Here is a 25015-nt window from a genome sequence, read left to right as displayed (position 1 = left end):
CTATATTGAAAATTTTCTTTACAGATCATCTTCCTACTATATCGTATATAGTCTGTTACCCACATACCGTATAATTCTTAATAAATTTGTTAGTTAAGTTGATCGTGAGGGATAGAAGTGTAGCCAATGTTGTCGGGAATTGTTGGCAGCCTCGTGTGTAATTCTCCTGGCTACAGATGTCGGGAAAGATGAATTCTTCGGGTGTTTGCCAAATGTCTTTGGCAGCGAGCAGCTTTTTACGCTCTTCCAGATAACTATAAATGGGTTATCTAAGGCAGGAGACTGGTGAGTAACTCCGAGTACACCGCTGACCAAACTGTCTTGAATCTTGTGCTGTATTTCAGAGACTTCATATACAAAGCCCTGAAAAGCAACAAATTTACAGAGACCTGAAATAAAGCATGTGGTCTGCTGCTCCGTCTCCGTATGTCTGTGATGGTGGTCCTATTCCTTGGATCCCATATTCAGATTGTCCATTACTTCCCAGTGGGGACATCTGAATGAGTCCTAGGGGGAAGGGTTTTACGTATCCAAAACGTCCAGCCAAAATATTTTGCAACTTCTCAATGTATTTTGCTTTTTGTCTTTAAAAATGTTGCACTTTTTTTTTTTTTTTTTTTTTTTTAAAGTTTTGTGTGGATTTACTTTTTTGCGCCCTTCTTTAGAGAAAGTAGACTTTCGGCAACATTTAGAAAATCATGTATGCCATTTTTTAGGAGTATGTGAAAGAGACAAGTGCACACAGGGTGATGAAATATAAGGTAGATGAAGTGAGGGGAGGAGTGCATGGGGGTGGGGTGCTCATCTGAAATGTTGTGAATGTCACAACCCCATTTGAACCAGGCTTGTTTGTTTTAAAATTAAATAAATACATTTTTGGCTTATATAGCAAGATACCAACTCGCACTACCAAAAGACAAATTTAAATAGCAAGATGTGTGGACATTGTGCAACCTCACACTAAACATAAAATATAACTTTTAATGGTACTCATTTAAAACGAGTAAACTTCATAAAAACGTGAGTATAAAATGAGAATACCCAAAGCAGTGGTCACCAAGCTCAAATGGACCCTGGTTTGGGTACAGCGCACAAAACACTATCTAGACTGGGTCACTATTATGTCACCTCAGTACTATATTAGAGGTCACATATACAGGGAACCGCCCTCTACTCTGTACCTCCAATATTATCTAATGTGTAGATAACTGGTGTAAACGACCGCCATTAAACATATACCATTTCTTTAAATAATATGGTTATAATAGTTGGAACGGTCTCACCAAGGACTTGCGGGCTTCAAAATTCTCATGGATAGGATATTCACTGCTAAACCTCATTCATGTTTATCTCTCAAAAAATGTTAGCAGCAGCCTCCGGTCACTCCCTACGCGTTTCATCCCCACATAGAAATCATCAGGGGAGCCCGTGCTCATGGAAATCTGCCAGCCTTGGTGGCGCATGTGAATTGAGAGAGGCTACTGAGTGTCCTGAATGGGCATTTTAGTCTTGTGAAGACGGCCACAATGATGATAAGGCTATTTAAGCTAGCAGATTTCCATGAGCACGGGCTCCCCTGATGATTTCTATGTGGGGATGAAACGCGTAGGGAGTGACCGGAGGCTGCTGCTAACATTTTTTGAGAGATAAACATGAAGGAGGTTTAGCAGTGAATATCCTATCCATGAGAATTTTGAAGCCTGCAAGTCCTTGGTGAGACCGTTCCAACTATTATAACCATATTATGTAAGAAATGGTATATGTTTAATGGCGGTCGTTTACACTAGTTATCTACACATTAGATAATATTGGAGGTACAGAGTAGAGGGCGGTTCCCTGTATATGTGACCTCTAATATAGTACTGAGGTGACATAATAGTGACCCAGTCTAGATAGTGTTTTGTGCGCTGTACCCAAACCAGGGTCCATTTGAGCTTGGTGACCACTGCTTTGGGTATTCTCATTTGATACTCACGTTTTTATGAGGTTTACTCGTTTTAAATGAGCACTATTAAAAGTTATATTTTATGTTTAGTGTGAGGTTGCAAAATGTCCAATGTCCACACATCTTGCTTTTTAAATAAATTTTGGCGCAAACTTAAAGGGGTGGTTCACCCCCTTTTCATTACTGGCCACATCGATATTATGTTGATAAATGAGGTTTCTCTCAAATACCTTGTGTAGCCAATAGTACCTGTGAGCAGCGCTATTGCGGACCGCTCACCCCCCCCCCCCTCTCGTGAATTCCCCAACCTCACCTTTACTGCAGAGAGCCGCAAGCGGGAACGATGCTGGGCTGTGACGAGCAGGGAAACGCTACCCACAGCCCAGTGACTCACGGAGATTGGGGCCAGCCGTGGTAATGTCAGGTCAACAGGAAGTTGACATGACATCACTGGACATCAGAGGTCATGGAGCTCGGGGGTTACGCGAAGGGGGTGAGCGGATTGCAATAGATCCACTCACAGGCACTATCGGCAACACTAGGTATTTGAGAGAAACCTTGCTTCTCAACATAATGTCTGTGGCCAGTAATGAAAAAGGGTAAACCACCTCTTTATAAATGCATAGAATAAAGCTACTGTAAATACTACCACAGTGTGGAACGACTACTTATGGAGCAGCAGTGCGATCAACCAGAAACATCCATCTCATTTTTACCTCTGAATTGTAAAGCACTGTGGAATATGTTGGTGCTATAAAGAGTATTATTGTCATTACTCTCAATTTTTACGAATTTGGCACAAAACAACACTTTAGAATGCAAATGAGTTAAAGCATGTAGTGTATATTTGTCTGGTTTATGTAATATATCCTTAGTGCACTGAATATTACTTCTGTGATTGCTGCTTTGAACATCAAAGCAGTGTACGTAGGGCTCACTGACACTGCGGCAATAAGGTAAATGATATAATTGAGTTTGGTACTGCAATTAGCCGCTAAGGTTATCATTTATGATAGGCAGTTATATTGATCCCTTGTGAGCCATCTGAGTAGTGAGTTGCACGGCCTCTCCTGCTGGAGATATTCCAAACTTGGGGCTCGTTCTAAGATTGTCAGTTATCGGACGGTGTTTCCTTCTGCTGATAAATGAAATTGCCGTTTGGTAAGATACAGTCCGCTCTGAATTTCCCTTTTGACTCGTGTGCGTATTATTCCTGACTTGGAAATGTCACACAGTGTATTCGTATGGGGAGCTGGGAACACTGATTTATTTTTATAGATTGATATACAGTATGTATATATGTACATGCTGTGTGTTTCATTTATCAGAAATAAAAGATGTAGTGTAGCAAAGTACAAGAAAGCCCTGCACGAGCGTCACCTGAGAGGCACCGTAGATATGGGCAAGTTGCGCGAACTATATTAAACTTTACACAGAATCCACATTTGCAAACAACTGAGTTGAATATTCTGTAGCGATCACGTCTCGGCAGTCCTCTAATCCACATCAGGCAGGATTACTATAAAGGGAACCGCTATTAATAGCAAACACAAGATCTATCATTCACAATATGCAATCGAGACAACTTTCCTACAGAGACTGCCTAACTTCCAATATGTCAATAACCTCTCTCGGGAAGCTGTTTCCGAGGTCAGTGTAACTGCTGTAAAGCATCAAAGTGTCATGAATAACCCGGTCAAGATTGTACCGAAAAAGAGGAAAATAATAAAATAAAAATTTGAGACAGAGAGCAGCTGCAGGCCAAGTGGACTTGTTTCTGAATGTTGGCATACATCACGTGTTTTGTTTTTGTGGGGTTTTTTTTTTTTGTTTTTTTTTTTTTTTGTTGTGGTGTTGGAAACCTAATAATTTTGTTTGCTTTAAATTTAGGGTTAAAGATGGCACTACTATGCAACCTGGCCAAACCACATAGGTAAGTAAGCAATCCATACATATAGATTGTCCTCATATTTTCAGTTTCTGAAGAGTTTCAAATTATTATGCAAACTGGATTTAAGTGCTATAAAGAACATTTTTGTATAATAATTATTTATTTTTCTAGCTCCATTTATTCCATGGCGCTTTACAGTGAAAGAGGGTATACATACAACAATCATTAACAGTACATAACAGACTGGTATAGGAGGAGAGAGGACCCTGCCCGCGAGGGCTCACAGTCTACAGGGAATGGGTGATGGTACAATAGGTGAGGACAGAGCTGGTTGCGCACTGGTGTACTGGACTGAGGTTTATTGTAGGTTGAAGGCTTGTTGGAAGAGATGGGTCTTGAGGTTCCTCCTGAAGCTTTCCACAGTAGGGGAGAGTCTGATATGCTGTGGAAGAGCGTTCCAGAGTATGGGGGATGCACGGGAGAAATCTTTGTACGCAATTGTGGGAAGAGGAGATAAGAGAGGAGTAGAGAAGGAGATATTGTGAGGATCTGAGGTTGCGTGCGGGTAGGTACCGGGAGACTAGGTCACAGATGTAAGGAGGAGACAGGTTGTGGATGGCTTTGTATGTCATGGTTTTTTTTTTAAACTTTGAATTTTTATTGAGATTTTCAATTTACGTTTTTCATACATAAAATAAAACATAAAATTCACAATTCTTATCGAACCTAGACAAACAATGACAGGACAGGTGAGGAGGGTTAGGAGGGGAGAGGAGAAATAGGAGGGAAGAGGGAAGGGTTTCAAGAGTCCATGCTCCTTCCAAAGGACCCATAGGCCTCAGTCTCACAGATCCTCCTGTCCCGCAAAGTAGTCCCACGGTGCCCACACGGCCTGGAAGCGGTCAACTGTGTCATGCAATAGTGCCGTGAGATGTTCCATGCGTCTAACGTCCAGTAATCTATACTTGAGGCTCTGGAGTGAGGGTGTCCCTGGCTGCCTCCAATTCTTTGCAATTAAGCATCTGGCCGCCGTAAGGATGTGGGACAAAAGCTTAGAGGCCGTTTTTCCCAATCCCCCATTCCCAAGACCCAGAACATAGATCAGGGGATCAAGATCAACCTCTATATATAGTACTTTATGGATCAACCCTCTAACCCGCTCCCAGAAGGGGACTATCCCTGGACAGGACCAGAATATGTGCAGAATGGTGCCCCTGCCTCCCCCGCATCTCCAGCAACAAGCCGGTATGGAGGGGTCTATGCCATGAAGGAAATCTGGAGTGTGGTACCAAAATAGCAAAATTTTATAGATATTTTCCTTATATAGTGTGCATATTGACGTCTTGGCGGCGTTTCCCCAGATTGCTGCCCATTCCTGAGGAAGTATCCGCCTTCCCAATAGAGACTCCCATTTCCGCATGTATGGAAAAGACCCCTCGGGCCCCTCCCGTGAATCAGAAAGCAAAATGTAAATTTCCGAAATCAGCCCCTTAGTATCAGTGCCCCTTCTGCAAATTTTCTCAAAATCTGTGGGAATCGAGGCCCCTGCCCTGCCAAACAAGGAGCCAGCCAAGTCTCTGATCTGCAGATATTGGAAAAACTCTCGATTAGAGAGAGAGAATTTATCTCTAAGGTACTCAAAGGAATGGATCTGCATTGTACTTCCATCTATAATGTCTGCAAATCTGAATAGACCTGCCTTGAGCCAGGGGTGCACCATGTCCGACTCCAGACTGCTTGGGAGCAAGGGTTGGTATATGAAGGACACCAGAGGGGAGCAGGGGGATGCCAAAGGAAATCTTCTAATGCAAAATGCCCAGAGGTCCCTAGTGAACTGCATCGGTCCAAGAAGAGGGGGGGGCGAATCACACTGGGCCGGGGGCCACAGGAGCGCGTTTGGATGTATAGGCGCCAGCCAAAGTTTTTCAATCTCAGTCCACCTGTTGTATGCCCAAAGGGACACCCAACAGGGGATCCTCCTAAGATGGGCCGCCCAATAGTATTTTAGGATGTCCGGGACAGAAAGCCCCCCCCCCTGTTTCTCCGAGCCATCAACACCTCCCTGGCCACCCTATGACGTTTGTTACACCAAATAAATCTAAGGATAGCCGCCTGAAGGGACTTCAGCTCCTTTATTGGTACCTTAACTGGGAGGGTTTCAAAGAAATATAATAATTTTGGGAGCAAGCTCATTTTAACCGCCGCAATGCGCCCCATCCACGAAAGAGGGAGGGGCAACCACTTGCTCAAAAGAGTTCTCAGCTCTCGGAAAAGGGGGGGGAAGTTAAGGTTATAGAGGGAATCATAAGTAGATGTGAGGTTAACCCCCAGGTACTTGACCGCATCTGTCTTCCAACGAAACTTAAAATTCAAACGCAGGTAATCCAGGGCCACCGGGTCGAGATTCAAGGGCATTGCCTCCGTTTTGCTAGAGTTGATCTTATACCCCGAAAGGCTCCCGTACCTACCCAAGGTGCACATTAAAATTGGAAGGGACACATGGATGTTAGTAAGTGTAATGAGCACATCGTCGGCAAAAAGTGAGATTTTAAACGGTTTATTCCTGACCAGGACCCCCGAGATGTCTGGGTTGCTCCTGACCGAGGCCGCGAGGGGCTCTATGCATAGTGCAAAAAGGAGGGGGGACAGGGGGCACCCCTGCCTGGTGCCATTGGAGGTGAGAAAAGGCTTAGAGATGTGGAGGGGGAGTTTGATAGAGGCCGTAGGAGCGCTATACAGGGACTTCAAGGCCCGCATAAAGCCACCCGAGATCCCAAAGACCTCCATTGTCTTGAAGAGAAAAGGCCACGCAAGGCGGTCAAAAGCCTTCTCTGCATCTAGACTCAACACCAACGCCTGTTGCTTCGTCCGATTTGCCACATCCACCAGGTCTATGACCTTCCTGGTGTTGTCCCCCCCCTGACGGCAAGGGACAAAACCCACCTGGTCTTTATACACGAGTTGGGGCAACCATCGATTAAGCCTGGCCGCCAAGAGCTTGGTGAACATCTTCAAATCGGAGTTCAAAAGGGCTATTGGTCTATAATTAGCACAGTCCAATGGGTCCCTGGGTGGCTTGGGCAGGAGGATTAAATGGGAGTGTAGCATGGATGGAGGGATAGGGTCACCCTGAAGGAAAGAGTTAAACAAGGCGGCCATGTGTGGGAGGAGCTCCGCCGCAAACACCTTGTAATAAAAATAAGTAAAGCCGTCCGGGCCCGGTGACTTCCCGCCAGGCAGGGCTTCCAGAACTTGCTCCAGTTCCTCTGTAGTAATCTCTTCATTCAAAGCCGCGGCTGCTCCGCAAGGCAGTGAAGGGAGCTCAAGGGCCGAAAAATAGTCCCCAAGTGCCCCAGCCCCGCGCGAAGCCATGCCCGGGGGAACCGGAAGGTTATAAAGCTTGTTGTAGTAATTGAAAAAAATGTCAGCTATTGAAGCGGGGTGATAGTGGATAGTGCCCTTTTCGTCGCGCAGAGCCTGAGGGCATGAGGATGTAGCGCGCTCCTTAAGCTGCCTGGCGAGTAAGGTATGAGCCTTATTACTCCTTTCATAGTATCTTTGTTTGGAAAAGGTTAGCAATTTTTCTGCTCTGCCAATTGCCAAGTCTCTCAACTTTTCCCTAAGGCTGATGACTCTCCTAAGAATAGTCAGTGATGGGGCAGCCGCCAGTCTCCCCTCCTGTAGCTTAAGATGGGCCGTTATAGAGTCCCGCTGGCTTGTGGCATTCTTTTTAGCCCTGGCGCCCTCTCTAATTAATAGTCCCCTCATCACTGCCTTGTGAGCTTCCCAGAGTGTTGCCGGCGACGTGACCGTGCCCGTGTTCAACTGAAAGAATTCGACCAGTTGCTTATTTAAAAAGGCCCTAGTGTCGGGATTTTTGATCAGAGATTCATTAAGGCGCCAATGCTGAGGCCTAGGTCGAGGACCATCTTTCTTGAAGTCCATTATGAGTGGGGAATGGTCTGACCACGTAATGGATCCCATTTCCACCCTCTCAAGACGCCCCAGCAGCTGTGAGTCAATGAAAAAATAGTCTATTCTGGTGTGCGTCTGATGCGGATGCGAGTAGAAGGAAAAGGCCTTCTCTCCCGGGTGGTCCACCCTCCAAGCGTCGTATAAAGCCCCTGATCTAATGAGCCTACGAAAGTCCCGGGACAAATTTTTCAAAGCACCCGATGGAGGGTGTCCACCCACAGAGAGTCTGTCGGCCACCTCCGAAAAAGGGATGTTAAAGTCTCCCCCCAACACCGTAGAGGCCGGTGCCAGTCCGCCTATCAGATCGAGTATTTTCTTAAGAAAGCGTATCTGCCCTTCATTAGGTGCATAAATGTTGGCCATTATGTGCGGGGATCCCCCCAGTTGGCCCTCCAGAATCACATATCTACCCTCTGGATCGCAGTGAGAACCCGTAATTTGTAGAGGACAACTGGAGGATATTAAAATAGCAACTCCCCCCCTCTTGGAGCCCGAGTAAGCCGAGTAATGGATGGGAAAGCGGAGGGACGCAAATTTGAAAGTGTTTGATTCCACAAAATGTGTTTCTTGGATAAAGGCTATGTCTGCACCTGATGTTTTCAGTTCCTGTAGCAGCAATTTCCTCTTACGGGGTGAATTCAGACCTTTTACGTTGAGAGATAATGCGGGTCATATCTAAAACTTAGAAGTAAGAAAAAGCTAATGGCACACCTATACCGTCGGGGGCATGACTTCCCCTGTGAAGCCGGCCAGAGGAGATGGTCCATACGACAAAGGGCCGCAGCTCCCAGGGACTCTAGAAGGGGTGGTACCTGAAAGGACACATAAGGAAAAAACATCGGGGAGGGGGGAAGACAAGGACAAACATAGAAATGAACATGAATTAAGAACATTAACCAAAATGCATAAACCTTAGGCATAGATTCCCAGGGGGTCAACCCGGAAGGGAGAGACCTAGAGGGAGGTTCCCCAACCCGTCTGAGCTAAGAGAGCCACCCACCTCACTCCCCAGTAGCCCTCCCACGGGGGTCAGTCCAGTGGGCACGGGCCCGTGCCAAAAGGAAACAAGGGAAAAAAAAACAAAACAAAAAACCTCAACCACTAACTCCAAGTAAGGGGACCGGGCTCCCGCCAACCCCCCTACCACCCACGGCATCATTGTGGCTACAGCCCCCCCCTTATGCAGCTCAACAGACCCAGAGGGCCGCAGATGACACAATGGACAGTCAGAGGCTTGCTGTAGAGAGAGTCACAGTATCACAAAGCATGCTCAGCCACTGGAACTCAGAGGGTATAAGAAATAGGCACCAACCAGGTTAAGAAGTGTCCTCAACGGTGAGCCGGGGAGGGGGGCGACCCGCGGCCCCTACCTCCTCTCCCCCCCCTAAAGCCCCACGCCCTCCACCCCTCACCTTGGACCACACGGGAGGGGGCGGCCCTTCCAACCTTTGCAAGTCCCAATCTGGGATACAGACCGCTGGAATGTCCAGTGCTTCACAGAACAGAGTGGTATCTGCTGGAGTGCGAAGGGTCGCCGATTTACCCCCTCTGCGCGCTGTTAGTGCAAACGGGTAACCCCAGCGGTATGGAACCTGGTGCTCCTTCAGGCTCGTGAGAAGGGGTTTGAGGTGCCGCCTTTTCTGGAGTGTGATGCGAGAAAGATCCGGGAAAAGCTGGATTTCCTTGCCATTGAACACAGGTGCCGTGCGCCTCATTCTAGCCTTAGCCATGATCAGTTCTTTGGTGGAGAAGTCGTGAATGCAACAAATGATGTCCTGGGGTTGGGTGGATAAATTCTTCGGCTGTAAAGCCCTGTGTGCCCTGTCCAGCTTGATGATGTTAGAAGGGGGAGCGTCCAACACTTCATTAAAGATGGATTGTAGTATGGAGTTTGTGTCCTCGGGCCCATCTGACTCTGGGACCCCCCTCACACGGACATTGCAACGGCGTCCTCTGTTGTCGAGATCCTCTATGTGAGACTGCATATCCTCCATTATTTTTTGTTGCGATGTTGCCAGTTTGTGTAATTCTGATACATGGGATCTGGTGATGTCATGCTCTTCCTCCAGGGATTCAATTCTGCTAGACAATTGCTGCAAATCTCTCCTCACTTCAGCTATTTCTGACCTGCAAGTTGCTTTAACCTCACGTATGAGGCATTGAAAGTCCTCTTTAGAAGGAAGTTTACTTATGAAATCATGCATGTCCTTATAGAAGGTGTCTGGCCCTTTAAGGTGAGCACCTGCAGTAATAGACACTGGAGTTTTAGTCTGGTGCTGGGGAAGCTGGGAAGGTTTATCTCCACACCGAGGCCCAGAGGGGGGAAGCGGGCTGCTCTGTTCCCTGATATTACAAGCTGTGGTTGCAGTCCCTTCTTCTCCCGGCAGTGGGGAGGGCTGCCCCCCGACCTCCACCTTATCTCCCACAGCCACTATGTGCTCCTGGGCCTGCTGCTGCTGTGCCTGAGGATCCGATGCAGTGCAGGGCTGCTGAGCCAAGGCATTCCCTGTTGGAACTGCTGCAGAGATTCCTCCACTTTCCCCTGTGTCCCCGCTCACCCACTCCTCCTTCTCTTGCTGCTTAGCAGGCCGGGCCAGTGCCTCCATTTCCCCTCCATGCTCCTGGAAAGATGGCGTCCGGGCCTCCCCTGGACCCTGTTCCAGGCCCAAGAAAGTATCCAGCGCCGTGGTGTGCAGCGGGGGGGCCACCGATGCCTGCTGCGATGGTTTAATCCTCCGTGGTCCCATCCTGAGAGCCGGTGAGTAGGTTTGTGCTTATGATAAGTGCTGATTTAGCTGAGGGTCAACAGGAGCTCCTCTTCCCCACGTCCACTCAGCTCAGCATCGTATGTCATGGTTAATGTTTTGAACTGGAGTCGTTGGGTGATGGGAAGCCAGTGAAGGGATTGGCAGAGTGGCGAGGCTGGGGAATAGCGAGGGGAGAAGTGGATTAAGCGGGCCGCAGAGTTTAGGATAGATTGGAGGGGTGCAAGAGTGTTGGAAGGGAGGCCAGAGAGCATGAGGTTGCAGTAGTCGAGGCGGGAGATGAGGGCATGCACTAATGTTTTTGCTTAATCTTGGTTAAGGAAAGCACGGATCCGGGAGATATTTTTGAGTTGTAGTCTGCATGAGGTGAAGAGGGCTTGGATGTGTGGCTTGAAGGATAGAGCAGAGTCGAGGGTTACTCCAAGGCAAGGAGCTTGTGAGACTGGGGAGAGTGAGCAACCATCAAGTTTGATGGAAAGGCTTCTTGGAGGGGATGAGTGAGGAGGAGGAAAGACAATGAATTCTGTTTTGTCCATGTTCATATAAACTCCTGGATGGTATTGTGTCTCAGGGCTCTTTGGATCACGAAATCCATCTCAAACACCTGTGGTAATTGGTTTTCTAGGTGAACACCATTAAAGAAACTACTTAAGGCTTCCTTCACAACGTCCACTTATCTCAAAAGGCCCCGTCACCTACAACAAGCTCGCTAACCAGATCGCTTCTGAGTCAGTTTCTGTGACGCAGCAACGATCTCGCTAGCGATCTCATTATGTGTGACCCCCTACCAGCGATCAGGCCCCTGCTGTGAGATCACTAGTCGTTGCCGAATAGTCTGGACCATTTTCTTCAAAGGCAGGACGCTGGGCTGTGTTTGACGCCTACCAACAACCTCCTAACAGGGTCCCACTGCCGAGATCGTTATACAGGTCGCTGATTGTTACTGCGTCGTTGGTATGGTCTGACTGTGTGACGTCTCACCAGCGACCTCCCAGTGACTTACCAACGATCCTTATCAGGTCGTATCGTTGTCGGAATCGCTGGTAAGTCGTGTGCGACTGGGCCTTAAGGCTGCTTTCACACTTGCGTAGGTTTGCATCTGTCACAATCAGTTGTGTGACTGATGCAACAGATGCATTGCAGATAGTGGCACAACTGATGTGACTGGTGCAAAAAAAGATCCATTGTGCTTGGGTTTGTGGGGTGTTTTTTTTTTTTTTGTTTTTTTCTGTTTTACCGGCGGCCAGCTTTTGCGAACGATCAGCTGACCCTTCGCAAAAGGTGGCCGCCGGGCGATCACCTGATCATTCCAGCTGCTGGGACTGAATTTACAGTGATCATGGTTTTTTACTGTGCGCATGCTCACAGTAAAAAAACTGATCCGTCGCAGGCAAAAAAAACGCTACATGCTGCGTTGCTCCTGCCTGACGGTCAGTCAGTAAACGACTGATCCGTCACGCGGCGGATGCAACACAGGGCCATCAGTTACAATGCGTCGCTAATAGACTATGGGGAAAAAACGGATTCCTGCAAAATATTTTGCAGGATACTGTAATTCCTCAAGGCGACGGATTGTGACTGATGCAAAACAACGCAAGTGTGAAACCAGCCTACTAATATATCCAATAGCAATCCGTTGGCAAAAAAAAGTTCTGCGAATACAACTTTTTGTCTGTTTTGAAACCTTTTGTTTTGAAGGATCTGGGGTTTTTTTTTTTTAACATGGGAGTCTATGGGAAAATTGGATCCGTTAACTGATTTAGCTTGCTTTTTGAAATTGATCCAGTAAGTAAAGAACAGAATTTTTTTTTTTTTTTCCTTTACAAATCAAACAAAACTGAGGATAAATAGCAATCAGTTAAAGGATCCATTTTCCATAACTACCTGTTTGTTTGTTTGTTTGTTTGTTTGTTTTTTTAAAAAAAAAAATTGTCTCCAGCAATCAAGATGCAATCGATGACATAGCAAATGTGGGACTCACTCCATTTGGGAGTGGTGATCAGTAGAGATCGTGGTATTTGACTATTCTCTAATCCGAATGATTATAGCAGGGTATGGTTATCATTTGCTGTTACCCTCCCTCTGTTAGTGTCTCAGGCAGGTGGTGACTGACCACGTCAGGGAAGGCTACGGGAGGCGCTCGGATCCGGGATCGTGGCTGGGGCTCGAGTGGCAGCCGGATCCGGGGCTCGTGCAGCGGACCGTCGCCCACAACAATAAAAAGGGGGTATTTACAGGGGAAGAGTTTCAGTGACTCCACCCGTGGGTTGCGATGATGGATGGTGACACCGCCGCTGCCTTGGTATGGGACGCCCGGGGCGGATGGAGCGGGGCAGCAGGATGGTATCCCCTCCACGGGTAGGAGAGGTGTTGTCCCGGGGCCCAGGTGTACGGGGAAGAATGCTGCGGAGCGTGTTCTGCAGGGCTGGACCGGGTAGTAATGGTGTACTCACAGTTCCAGAGAAATTCACACAGAGTCCAATGGTAAACCAAATTGCCAGTGACCTCCGGCGGGTGTATTCGGGTCCCACACTCTGGTACAGCAAACAGGGGTCCCTTCCTCCTGCACTTAGTGTTTGTGTCTTCAGTTTGACTACTCCGCTTGAAACGGGGAAGTCCACTCCCGGTGATTCTGTGTTGGGAGCTGTGGCCCGCGAGAACTGACCCGTGGGATCTTAGCAGGCAATTGCGGAGCCATATCCCCCTCGTTGGGCTTCCGTCTCGCTCTCTGGGTTTGCTGGTGGGACAAGACGTGGAATCTTGTCCCCGGCTGGCTAATTGACAAGGGTCTTGAAGCAGTCCTCGCCCTCTGGTCCAGGCACCCGACTGTGTGCACGTCCTCCGGACTGGATTCCCGCTGTATGCACCGGCGGGCTACAACCTTGCCCTGGTCCACTTTAAGATCTCCCGCGACTGGATCTCCGTCGCCTGTGGCGTTGTCTGCCGACTGCCACCTAGTCAGTAGTCCAGGGGCTACAACCTCTGACTACCCTGTCACTCCATACTCCTCTCACTTCCCCTGTCAGTACTCTTCTCTTTGTTTTCCCTCCCCTGACACCTCAGGACCCCTAGGTGGGCGTCTCCATCAACTTGGCCCCGCCCACTGGTGTCCCTTTTGTCATGGGGGGGTGACTAGGCTTTGCTGGCTGGTGTTGTGTAGCTGGGTGTGGGTTTGTGTTGGTATGCCAAGGAGGATGGAGTCCTGCACCTGGAAGATTTGTGCAGTCTCTGTGACAACCTAGTTTTGCCAGGGCATCACACTTGCGTGGTACCATGATCTACACACGTGGTCAAAATTGTTGGTACCCCTCGTTTAATGAAAGAAAAAACAACAATGGTCACAGAAATAACTTAAATCTGACAAAAGTAATAATAAAAAAAATCTTTGAAAGTCAGACACTGCTTTTCAACTATGCTTCCACAGAATTTAAAAAAAAAATAAAACTCATGAAATCGATCTAGACAGAAAGGCTGGTACCCCTGAAAATGTGACAAAAGGGACATGTTAAATCAAGGTGTGTCCACTAATTAGCATCACAGGTGTTTACAATCTTGTAATCAGTCAGTATGCCTGTATATAGGGCTACAGATACTCGATGTGCTGTTTGGTGACATGGTGTGTACCACACTCCACATGGACCAGAGGAAGAAAAGGAAAGAGTTGTCTCAGGAGATTAGAAAGAAAATTATAGATGAGCATGTTTAAAGGTAAAAATTATGAAACCATCTCCAAGCAGCTTGATGTTCCTGTGACTACAGTTGCACATGTTATTCAGAAATGTAAGATACATGGGACTGTAGCCAACCTCCCTGGACGTGGCCGCAGGAGGAAAATTGATGACAAATCAAAGAGATGGATAATATGAATGATAACAAAAGAGCCCAGAAAAACTTCTAAAGAGATTAAAGGTGAACTACAAGCTCAAGGAACATCAGTGTCAGATCGCATCATTCATCGTTGTTTGACCCAAAGTGGACTTCATGGGAGATTACCAAGGAGGACACCATTGTTTAAAAAAAAAAAAAAAAAAAAAAAAAAAAAATCAAAGAAACTAGCCTGGAATTTGCCAAACTACATGTTGACCAGCCACAGTGCTTCTGGGAGAATATCCTATGGACAGATGAGACACAAATGGCGCTTTTTAGCAAGGCACATCAGCTCTGTTCACAGACGGAACAATTAAGCATATCAAGAAAAGAACACTGTCCCTACTGTGAAACATGGAGGCTCAGTAATTTTCTGGGGCTGCTTTGCTGCATCTGGCAGAGGGTGTTTTGAATCTGTGCAGGGTACAATGAAATCTCAAGACTATTAAGGAATTCTAGAGAGAAATGTGCTGACGAGTGTCCGAGAGCTTGGTCTCAGTCGCAGGTCATGGTTCTTGCAACAGGATAATGACCCAAGAATGGCTGAGAGGAAAATGGCTGAGAGGAAAATATTGGACTATTCGGAAGTGGCCTTCTATGAGCCCTGACCTAAATCCTATTGAGCATCTTTGGAAAGAGTTGAAACATTCCGTCTGGAAAAGGCAAACTTCAAACATGAGACAACTGGAGCAGTTTGCTCTTGAGGAGTGGCCAAAATACCTGACGAGAGGCGCAGAAGTCTCATTGACAGTTACAGGAATCTTTTGATTGCAGATATTGCCTCAAGGTTGTGCAAAATATTAAGGGTACCATCATTTCTGTCCAAGCCCATTTCATGAGTTTTATGGGGTTTTTTTTTTTTAAAAAAAAAATTCTGTTGCGGCATGTCTGAAAAGCAATGTCTGACTTTCATTTGTTAAATAAAAAAAAAAAACTTTGAAAATGTATTAATTTCTGTGACCATTGTGGGTTTTTCTTTCATTAAACGAGGGGTACCAATAATTTTGACCATGTCTGTTGTATCTGTATGACATAATTCTTAAACTAATTTACAGATATCACGTTACCCTAATATATACATAAAATGTAATTATTTCTCACTGATTATGATTTTGCTTCCCGCTAGAATTTTTCAGTATGAAGTTCAGTGTGGGATTTATGACGTTACTGTTTTGTTTAATGAGTAATACTAGTAATGTAGACTTCTGCTGACCTGCATGTTGGACTTGTGCTCCTCTTTAGTGCCATGACCCCCCCCCCCCCCAATGTTTTTTTTGGTTTTTTTTTTTTTTTTCTTTATTAAGCAATGCACCCAGCATTGTTCCTCATGTCTACAAAATGTAAATGTGGTCATATGTTATGTAAAGACATTTGTAGGAAACAAGAAATGGCAATCCAGCATCCAGTGGAAACAATTCAGGCTTAAACAATCAAGGCAGTACATTGGACTCCAGTCTCAAAGTCTACAAATGGAGTGGAGGTTGAGCGCACTTTTGCTCCATTCAGGAGTTGTCTCTGCGTAGTGTGTTTTGTTCCTCTTCTTGACTAGGTCAGGGATAAAATTATATTTTGATGATAACCTGTGTTAGGCCAGTAAGTTCCCTAGTACAGTGCTGTGTAAACTACTATGTTTGGTTAGGAGCTTTGCACCCATAAGCTTGAATAGGAAAATATCATCTTAAAAAATGGAAGAGGTGTGTGCGAGTGATTAAGGGTACGCTCACACTGGCGTATGGCTCACAAGTACAATGCGAGAGAATCTCGCATTGCACTTGGCTCCATATAGGACAATGCTGCAACTCACATCTGTGAGATTTTCCTCAGCCCTAATAGGACAGGACAAAATCACAGCATGCTGCGATTGTCTAAGTCTCCTATCACTCTCACCTATACAAGTCCATGGGTGCAAGTGAAAAATTGGACTGTACTCAGATGTCATTCAAGTGCAGTGTGATATATGCACAGGCTGACAATGGAGGAGATAGATTACGGTAATCTCTCCCTCTCCACCGCAGCTGTGAGCTGATCGCAACATCTGATCACAGTTGCATGATATTCAGCTCCATCTCGCAGCAGAGCTGGAGCCAAGGGTCATTAGCATATCACATCGGATGCCATACGCTAGTGACTCCAGCCTAAAGGTACTGTCACACTAAGCGACGCTCCAGCGATCCCACCAGCAACCTGACCTGGCAGGGATCGCTGGAGCGTCGCTACAAGGGTTGCTGGTGAGCTGTCATACAGGCAGATCTCACCAGTAACCAGCCAGCAGCGACGCCTGGAAGCGATGCTGCGTTTGGTAACTAAGGTAAATATCGGGTAACCAACCCGATATTTACCTTGGTTACCAGCACACACTGCTTAGCGCTGGCTCTCTGCACACCTAGCCACAGTACACATCGGGTTAATTACCCGATGTGTAGTCTTGCTATGTGTGCAGGGAGCCGGCACTGACAGCGTGAGAGCGGCGGACGCTGGTAACGAAGGTAAATATCGGGTAACCAAGGAAAGGGCTTCTTGGTTACCCGATATTTACATTGGTTACCAGCGTCCGCAGAAGCAGACTCCTGCTGCCTGCACATTCAGTTGTTGCTCTGTCGCTGTCACACACAGCGATCTGTGCTTCACAGCGGGACAGCAACAACTAAAAATTGGCCCAGGACATTCAGCAACAACCGGCGACCTCACAGCAGGGGCCAGGTTGTTGCTGGATGTCACACACAGCGATATCGCTAGCAAGTTGTGCATCAGCAGCGATGTTGCTTAGTCAGACGTGGCTTTATCCAAGCAGCTCTATTGAATAACACTGGTATGCGATCCAACTTCAACATTGACAACATATGAGCTCGTACGTGCAAAGAATGCGTTCATCTGGCCTTCACTTAATCTGCACATAGTAGTTTTTGTTTTCTTTTGTTTTTCTTTTAACGTGAACAAAAAAAACTAATTTGCTACTGTTTACTTCTTTCTTAAATACGGTGGCCAAAGTGTGGCATTTTTTGGAACAAACAGAACTTCTTGCATCTCTCAAAATGGCTGTAGGAAGGAAAAATATGTATTTTGATAAATGATCATGATCCACTGAAGGAAGCGGTCTTCATATTCTACATTGTGGTATCCTAAACTCCTGCTTGTTCTCGCCACTCATCCTTGTCTGCTGTTTTGTTTACAATCCTTCCAGTCAATTGTTTCTACATAAAGTCAGACTGGGGATGCTTTTGAAAATTTGTGAAAATGCTGCCAATGAGTCTTGTCTTGCTGTAATCGGTGCCTGATTGTATCTTCACTGGAGCAGATTGGAAAAACTGTCCCTCTACAATATGAGACTCTGAGGTTGGCCATACACATAGTCTGCCGGCCATCTATCTCTCCTCCATAAACAGGAACACGTGGGCAATGTAAAGTTCCTAACTCACTATATCTACCCTTCGTGCCCATATAACATGATGTCCTTTGTGACCATATAATGTGGATATAAGTTCCACAATGTGCATTTGTTCTGAATGGGAAGAGGCGAATAAGCCAGAACAACCTGCTTATCTCTCCGCTAAACAATAGAATCTGGTCATTAAATTCAAACAGTCCTATCCTCATGTCTCTTAACACATTCTCCTTCCCCCCCCCCCCCCATACACATTAGATCCGTGGCTGGAATTGCCAATTTTTATTTTTTTATTTTTTTTTTGAGTGGGGTCCTATCTGATTCCTACAGAGGAAGGAGCAATAATTTGATTCCCCAGCTTTTTTTTGTTTTTAATGGAGATTAATACACATTCAACCATCAACTTACCTCTATATATTGTGTATGACCACATTTTAGTAACAGCCAAAATGAACTGTCAGTCACCTTTCCATACAGGTTCATTCACGCTGGGCAAGAAAATCTGTGTCGCAGTCAACAAATTTCAATCTGGCCGATGTCTTTCCAGACAATGGTAGCTTGCAATAAGTTGGCTAAAAGTTACATTTCAACAGGTGAATGGTTGTTTTGGTATCTTATTTTTTTTTTTTTTGTCTGAAAATGGAGAACTCCTTTTTATAATGACTATACAGTGAAAATTGTGTTGTGTGGGTTTTTTTTTTTTTTTTAAGGGAATCTGTCACCAGGTTTTGCCACCTAATCCTGAGAGCAGCATAATGTAGAGACAGAGATCCTTATTCCAGCGATGTGTCACTTACTGGGCTGATTAGTGTAGTCTTAATAAAATCCCTCTTTAATCAGCAGTAGATTATCATTAGAGGACTACTTTGTGTGCTGCCAGGTAGTCCAGCATATTCATGAGCTCTGTATAACTGCTAGATCTGCAGCAGAGAAAACATTTGATTTTATCAAAATAACAGCAAACAGCCCAGTAAGTGACACATTGCTGGAATCCGGTCTCTATCTCTACATTATGCTGCTCTGAGATAGGGGAGCCTGGTGACATATTCCCTTTAAAACATTACCTCCTAGCTCTAAAGTGGCAATAAATTACTTGTTAGAGCGTCTGGCTGGTTCTAGTCAGCATTTGTTAGAAATGCTTGTTTTGTCATCTGAAGCATTACCAGCCAACTTTGGCTGAAACCGGACAAACCTAAGTTTCTATGCCATCTCTGTCTTTATATGCTGTACATTGTCTTCCAGGTTGCAGAAACAGATATTCATGTCAGTGCGGATATGTGCAGCCAAGAATCAGACTAGACGGAATTGGAGCACAGAGACTGAGTACAAGGCAAACAGCTGGAAATGGAGTGCCACCGCTGCAGGAGCTTTACTGGGATTGGGCTCCTACCTGATCTTTGATACTCGGCGGAGAAAAGTATGATTTACAAAAGCAAGGTTTGGTGTTTTCATGGGGTGTTTTTGTTTGCTGCAGTGGTGCTTTTTGAGTCTAAATTCCGTGCCCCTGTCTTATACTTGCGCTCCGGCATATTTATCCTTTTTCCTTTTGGGTACTGCTCCAGTCCCGCGATCTTGTGACTGTAACTTCTGACTAGCTGGAAGTCAGAAGATACGCCATAAGCGCTAAATACAAGTCTGAGAGCCAGAATGGGTAAAGAACGAGGCTCTCATTGAGTTGTATGGAACTGTGACCTCTGGGGCGCTCCATGAAACACTGGAGCAGCCAGCAGGTCAAAAAGTGTAGGAACCCAACGAGAGTGGCGCCAGAAACAGATGAAGATGACGGACAGTGGGCAAGGGACTTAGACTTAATTTCACTGCTGGAGTGATTCTTTAACTAAAAAAAAAAATCGCTGGAGTGGCACTTTAATTCTATGGGGACTTGAACCTGGGATCATTTGATGGCTTATACTATCTGCTGCTATATAGATTTAAAAAGACCTTCTACTATGAGGAGAATGAAGATGGCAGCCATTTGGTTTCCAGCAGGCCCCCGTTGGCACTCTACAATTGATGGATTGTTGTGTACATTAGTACTAAATACAATTTAAACCTTTTAAGATCATGCTGTTAATAGTGATATTTAACGGCAGCAATCGGAGGTAGTTCCAGTCACTGATATTACGAGGAAGTGCTGGCTGTATAATACAGCCAGCATCTGCTGGGTATGGTGTTTTTGAGCCAACTTCTCCATACACCCCTTGCACTTTTATATGAGAAAAAAATGTGTATTTTATGGTTGCAAAGAGGTTAAGTTAAATGCATATTTTCTGAATGGAATGAGAGCTGCTGCCAGACACCTCTGGTAACAGATTATTTCCTTAATAACAAAGTATGAAGGATGTTGAACTTCACCCTGCCCAATTCTTTAGCTCCAGCACCTATCAAACACTCAAGACTCCTCACATGGTCATCCTGTACAGCTTTCATCATGGATGGTTGTGTAAGGTGGTTAGATCTACGTGCAGCAGATGTCTCTGCTTTCCATGTAGGACAATGGGATTCTTGTTATGGACGTTACTTTCCCAATAGTTGCCTGCTACTTAGAGGGACAGGTTATGCCATCTCTTGTAAAATATGCACAGTTGTACAAGTAGTAACATGTGCTGTTTATGTGCATTATAGTTAAATGTTACAAATTCATATAAATGACTTATGGATTTTCTTCTTTTCTTAGGCTGCTCTGGCAGAGTCTAAAAATGAACCTGTCCCCTCACATTCGTTCCCTCAGTATACAAGGGAGGATGTGAAGAAGCACACAAATCCATCTGACAGAATATGGGTTACTTATGCTGGAGAAGTATTTGACATCACAGATTTTGTGGATTTGCATCCTGGAGGGAAAAGAATCCTGCTGGCTGCTGGGGGAGCTCTGGAGCCTTTCTGGGCCCTCTATGCGGTTCACAAGAGTGAGCATGTCCTGGAGATGTTGCAGGAGTATAAAGTGGGAGTGCTCAGCCATGATGATAAGGAGCCACCACGTGATTTCTCTGATCCGTACTCTGGAGATCCTTCTCGACATCCAGTTCTAAAGATCAATAGTCAAAAACCCTTTAATGCTGAGCCTCCACCTGAAATGTTGACTGAGAACTTCATCACTCCAAATGAGTTGTTCTTTAAGAGGAACCATTTGCCCGTGCCAAGTATTAACCCTGATGAATTTCAGCTTGTTGTAGAAAGACCACCTGGAGCAAAGCAGGGTAAACCATTGACATTGTCCCTCAAAGACCTCAAGACCAAATTTTCTCGACATGAAGTGACTGTCACTTTGCAATGTGCTGGAAATAGACGCTCTGAAATGAATGCTGTAAAACCAGTTAAAGGACTAAACTGGGGTTCAGCAGCAATTAGCACAGCTTGTTGGGGAGGAGTGTGGTTGAGGGATGTCTTATTAGATGCTGGCTATGCTGAGGACTTGCCGAATGTACGCCATGTTCAGTTTGAAGGCCTGGATCAAGACATAACTGGAACCAAGTATGGAGCATCCATCTCCTTCAGGCGGGCAATGAGCAAGGACTGTGAAGTCCTACTTGCCTATGAAATGAATGGTGAGGAATTGCCTAAAGACCATGGCTTTCCTCTGCGGGTCATTGTACCAGGTGTGGTAGGTGCCCGAAATGTGAAGTGGTTGGGACGCATTATTGTAAGTGAGGAGGAAAGTTCAAGTCACTGGCAGCAGAATGATTACAAGGGCTTCAATCCATCTGTGGATTGGGATACTGTAGACTTTTCCACCTCTCCAGCCATACAAGACCTACCTGTGCAGTCTGCTATTACAGAACCACATCCTGGAGAAACTATCCAACTGGATCATGATGATAAAATAACCATCAAAGGGTATGCATGGAGTGGAGGCGGCAGGGAGATTGTACGGGTGGATGTGTCTCTGGATGGAGGAAAGACCTGGAGAGTGGCTGAACTTATTGGTGAGGAGCATAAGGAACAGACATGGGCATGGAAGCTGTGGAAATTGGAGGCGGCTATTCCTCTTGAACAAAAAGAATTGACTATTATCTGTAAGGCTGTAGATAGCAGCTATAATGTGCAGCCTGATACTGTGGCCCCAATCTGGAACTTGCGCGGTGTCCTGAATAATGCATGGCACCATATAAGTGTCACAATAGACAGAGATGAACATTGATATGAATAGCGGCCTTATTTCTTATGGACAGATTAATGGCAGCTGGGAACTCAACTTGTTACAGTAATAAAAAGGTGTATAAATAGTTGAGATTATACCTTAGAATGATGCTTTTTATATATTGACTTGTTTTACGGCTCCTGATTACCAGCATTTCTAAATTTTGACTTTAATATTTTATACTGAAGGTCAGCATAACTTCATCTATCAAGATATATAGTAATTTTTCGTCTGAGATGGTTCTAGAAGTTTCCTATAAAAGAATCTTATCTGCAACTAATGAGCATATAATTTAATTATGTGCATGTGTTTTGTATTGTATACATTGACTACCTTAGGTGGTTATAAAGTGCCTTCTTTCTCAGGGAAATAAAATCCCTAAAACACATGAAATGTTGTGGTTTGTATGGAGTCGCATATCCTAGCCAAAAACTTTCATATTAAGTTTAACCTTACTGGGTATGGTGGTGGTCCTCTTGGATTATGTATAGTGATATTAGACCAGTCTACAAGCTGTGCAGGGGCAGATTAAGGGAAACCAGGGCCGGCCCCAGGCTGTTCAGGACTTGTGGGGCCCCCCATCCCTATACATGGGTCATGTGACGGGTCAATCATCATACACCTGAAACAGATCATTTCTGAAAAATAGTTGCCGAAACTATAACCTTAAACACCCACTTATCTAATAAATATACCCTTCAGCTAAAAAAACCCCACTAAGGCATAGTATAGAACAGTCCAACTTTTATCTGTAAACAAGACTATTGCCAAAAAAGAAAACTGAGCAAAAACTCCGGGTGAACATAATTTAACAAATGCTGAAGTAAAAAAACTCATCAAATTCTCAGCGTGTGCACGAGGCCTTACAAATACTGAGGTAAAACTCGCCAATACTGAACATGTGCACATAGGCTTTGTTCACACAGGGTGGGTTTTTTTCTGCAGCAAAATCTGAGCAAAAGCTGTAGCTTGTTCTTAGCATTAAAAAACCCCCACAAAGAATAAAAACTGCGAAACCGTCCTATGTGAACATAGCTTAAATACTAAGGTAACAAAAACTCTAATACTGAACGTGTGCACAAGGCCTTGGACCATGAGCACACATTGAGTACTTTCAGTTTACCTCATTATTTGTAAGGCCATGTCTGTATGTTCAGAATTTGGTGAGGTTTTTTTTTTTTTACCTCCGTATCTGGAAAAAATACTAAGGTAAAAAACATCACCAAATACTCAATGTGTGCACATGGCCTTATTGTAGTAGTGAAAATATATCGGTTTGGGATTGGTGTGGGCAGATGTCCCTGCTCTGCACACTGTATGTGCCCCTCCATTTATATCCACTACATAAATCATGAGACATGCAGAATATCCTGGAGGGGCACACACAGTAAGGGGAGTCAGACATTGGCAATATCCAAGATGGAGGGAGGGCCAGTGGGGCACAGTGTGCTGGGGTTTGTCACCCATGCAGTTTCAATCCTCCATTCCCTATAATATAATATAGGATTGATACTACATAGATCAGATGCTCCAGAACACTTTTATAGAAGACACCTTCGTGCCCACCTTTTATAGAAAATTACAATTCCCCCCCCCCCCCCTTTCACATAGGGGGGGCAATGGCGGCACACTTTCACATAGTATGCCGCTGTTGCCTGCTGCTAGTGAACAGGTCGGCAGGCACCTCCACAGAACAGGTCACCGGTCCGTCTCCACTCTTCAGGTTGCTGGACTCCAGCATGACCTGCAAGAACGCCATCTGCCATCACCATTAGGCTAAGACCGCACTTTACGTTTTCAGCTGCTTTTTAGGTCCGTTTTGAACTGCACCTTTTTCATGCCATAAGGCATGCGTTTTGATTTTCCAGCAAAGTGAATGGTAAATGTTGATTTTCAGACCGCACTTTGCGTTCTAAACGCTGCGTTTAATTTGCATAATTTGTGGCAAAAACCATGCGTTCAAAGAAGCAGCATGTCAATTGTTTTTGCCATTTCGGCTGCGTTCTGCACCCATTGAAATTAATGAGTTGTAGAAAAGCACTGCCAAAATGTGAAGCAGTGCGCTTGCATTGCATTATTATTGCGATCCACATGTTTGTTTTAACATAACAAAGGCAGGTTTCTCTCCCATCACCAGCGCAGCGCTACACGGCGTTCATACTGTGGCGGCAGCTTCTCTTTTGAAAAAGCCGACCATTCATTAATCCAGCACGTATTCCCTGCTTTTCGCGCCCACCGACTCCTATGATTGGTTGCAGTCAGACATGCCCCCACGCTGAGTGACAGCTGTCTCACTGCAACCAATCACATCCGCCCGTGGGCGTGTCTATATCAAGCAGTAAAAAAAAAAAAAATTAAAAAAAAAACATGCGGTCCCCCCCCATTTGGATACCAGCCAGGGTAAAGTCATAAGGCTGGAGGCTGGTATTTTCAGGATGGGGAGCTCCACGTTATTGGGAGCTCCCCAGCCTAACAATATCAGCCAGCAGCCGCCCGGAATTACCGCATCCATTAGATGCAAAAGTCCCGGGACTTTACTGGCTCATCCCGACTTGCCCTGGTGCGGTGGCAAACTGGGTAATAAGGAGTTAATGGCAGCAGCCCATAGCTGCCACTAAGTCCTAGGTTAATCATGGCAGGCGTCTCCCTGAGATACCTTCCATGATGAACCTGTCAAAGTAAATAAACACACACACATCCAAAAAATTCTTTATTTGGAATGAAAGACAAAAAAACACCCTCTTTTACCACTTTATTAATCCCTCAAAAACACCTCCATGTCCAACGTAATCCACGCAAGGTCCCACGACGCTTCCAGCTCTGCTACATCGGAAGCTGACAGGAGCGGCAGTAGAACACCGCCACTCCTGTGAGCTCCATGCAGCAACTGACGTGAGTCGCGCAATCAGCTGAGCTGTCATTGAGATTACTCGCGGCCACCGCTCTCACGTGGAGGACTGCAGCTGTGACTGCGAGTAACCTGAGTGAAAGCGCAGCTGATCGCGCGGCTCATTGCAGTCACTCAGGGGATTTGCGATCACAGGGGAGT

The 25015-nt window shown here is 45.6% G+C and overlaps 1 protein-coding gene across 2 annotated transcripts in view; it reads left to right on the top strand.

The window, feature by feature from the left end:
• SUOX (sulfite oxidase) overlaps window positions 1-23851 on the top strand; it is a 33986-nt gene extending 10135 nt beyond the window's left edge. Inside the window, exons 2-4 of one of the 2 annotated variants that reach the window (XM_075336988.1) lie at window positions 3836-3878; window positions 19068-19242; window positions 20503-23849. In XM_075336988.1, the coding sequence (XP_075193103.1) occupies window positions 3844-3878; window positions 19068-19242; window positions 20503-21966 (1674 nt within the window). In that variant the 5' untranslated portion in view covers window positions 3836-3843 and the 3' untranslated portion in view covers window positions 21967-23849. Of the gene's footprint in view, window positions 1-3835; window positions 3879-10402; window positions 10570-19067; window positions 19243-20502 lie in introns of those variants that run through there. The other variant, XM_075336987.1, reaches the window with a different exon arrangement.
• Window positions 23852-25015: the final 1164 nt, after the last annotated feature.

Source organism: Anomaloglossus baeobatrachus, chromosome 2, assembly GCF_048569485.1.
Source record: "Anomaloglossus baeobatrachus isolate aAnoBae1 chromosome 2, aAnoBae1.hap1, whole genome shotgun sequence".
Classification (NCBI taxonomy): domain Eukaryota; kingdom Metazoa; phylum Chordata; class Amphibia; order Anura; family Aromobatidae; genus Anomaloglossus; species Anomaloglossus baeobatrachus.
Note: the sequence above shows the minus strand (reverse complement) of the source record. Positions and strands in the feature narration are given on the sequence as shown.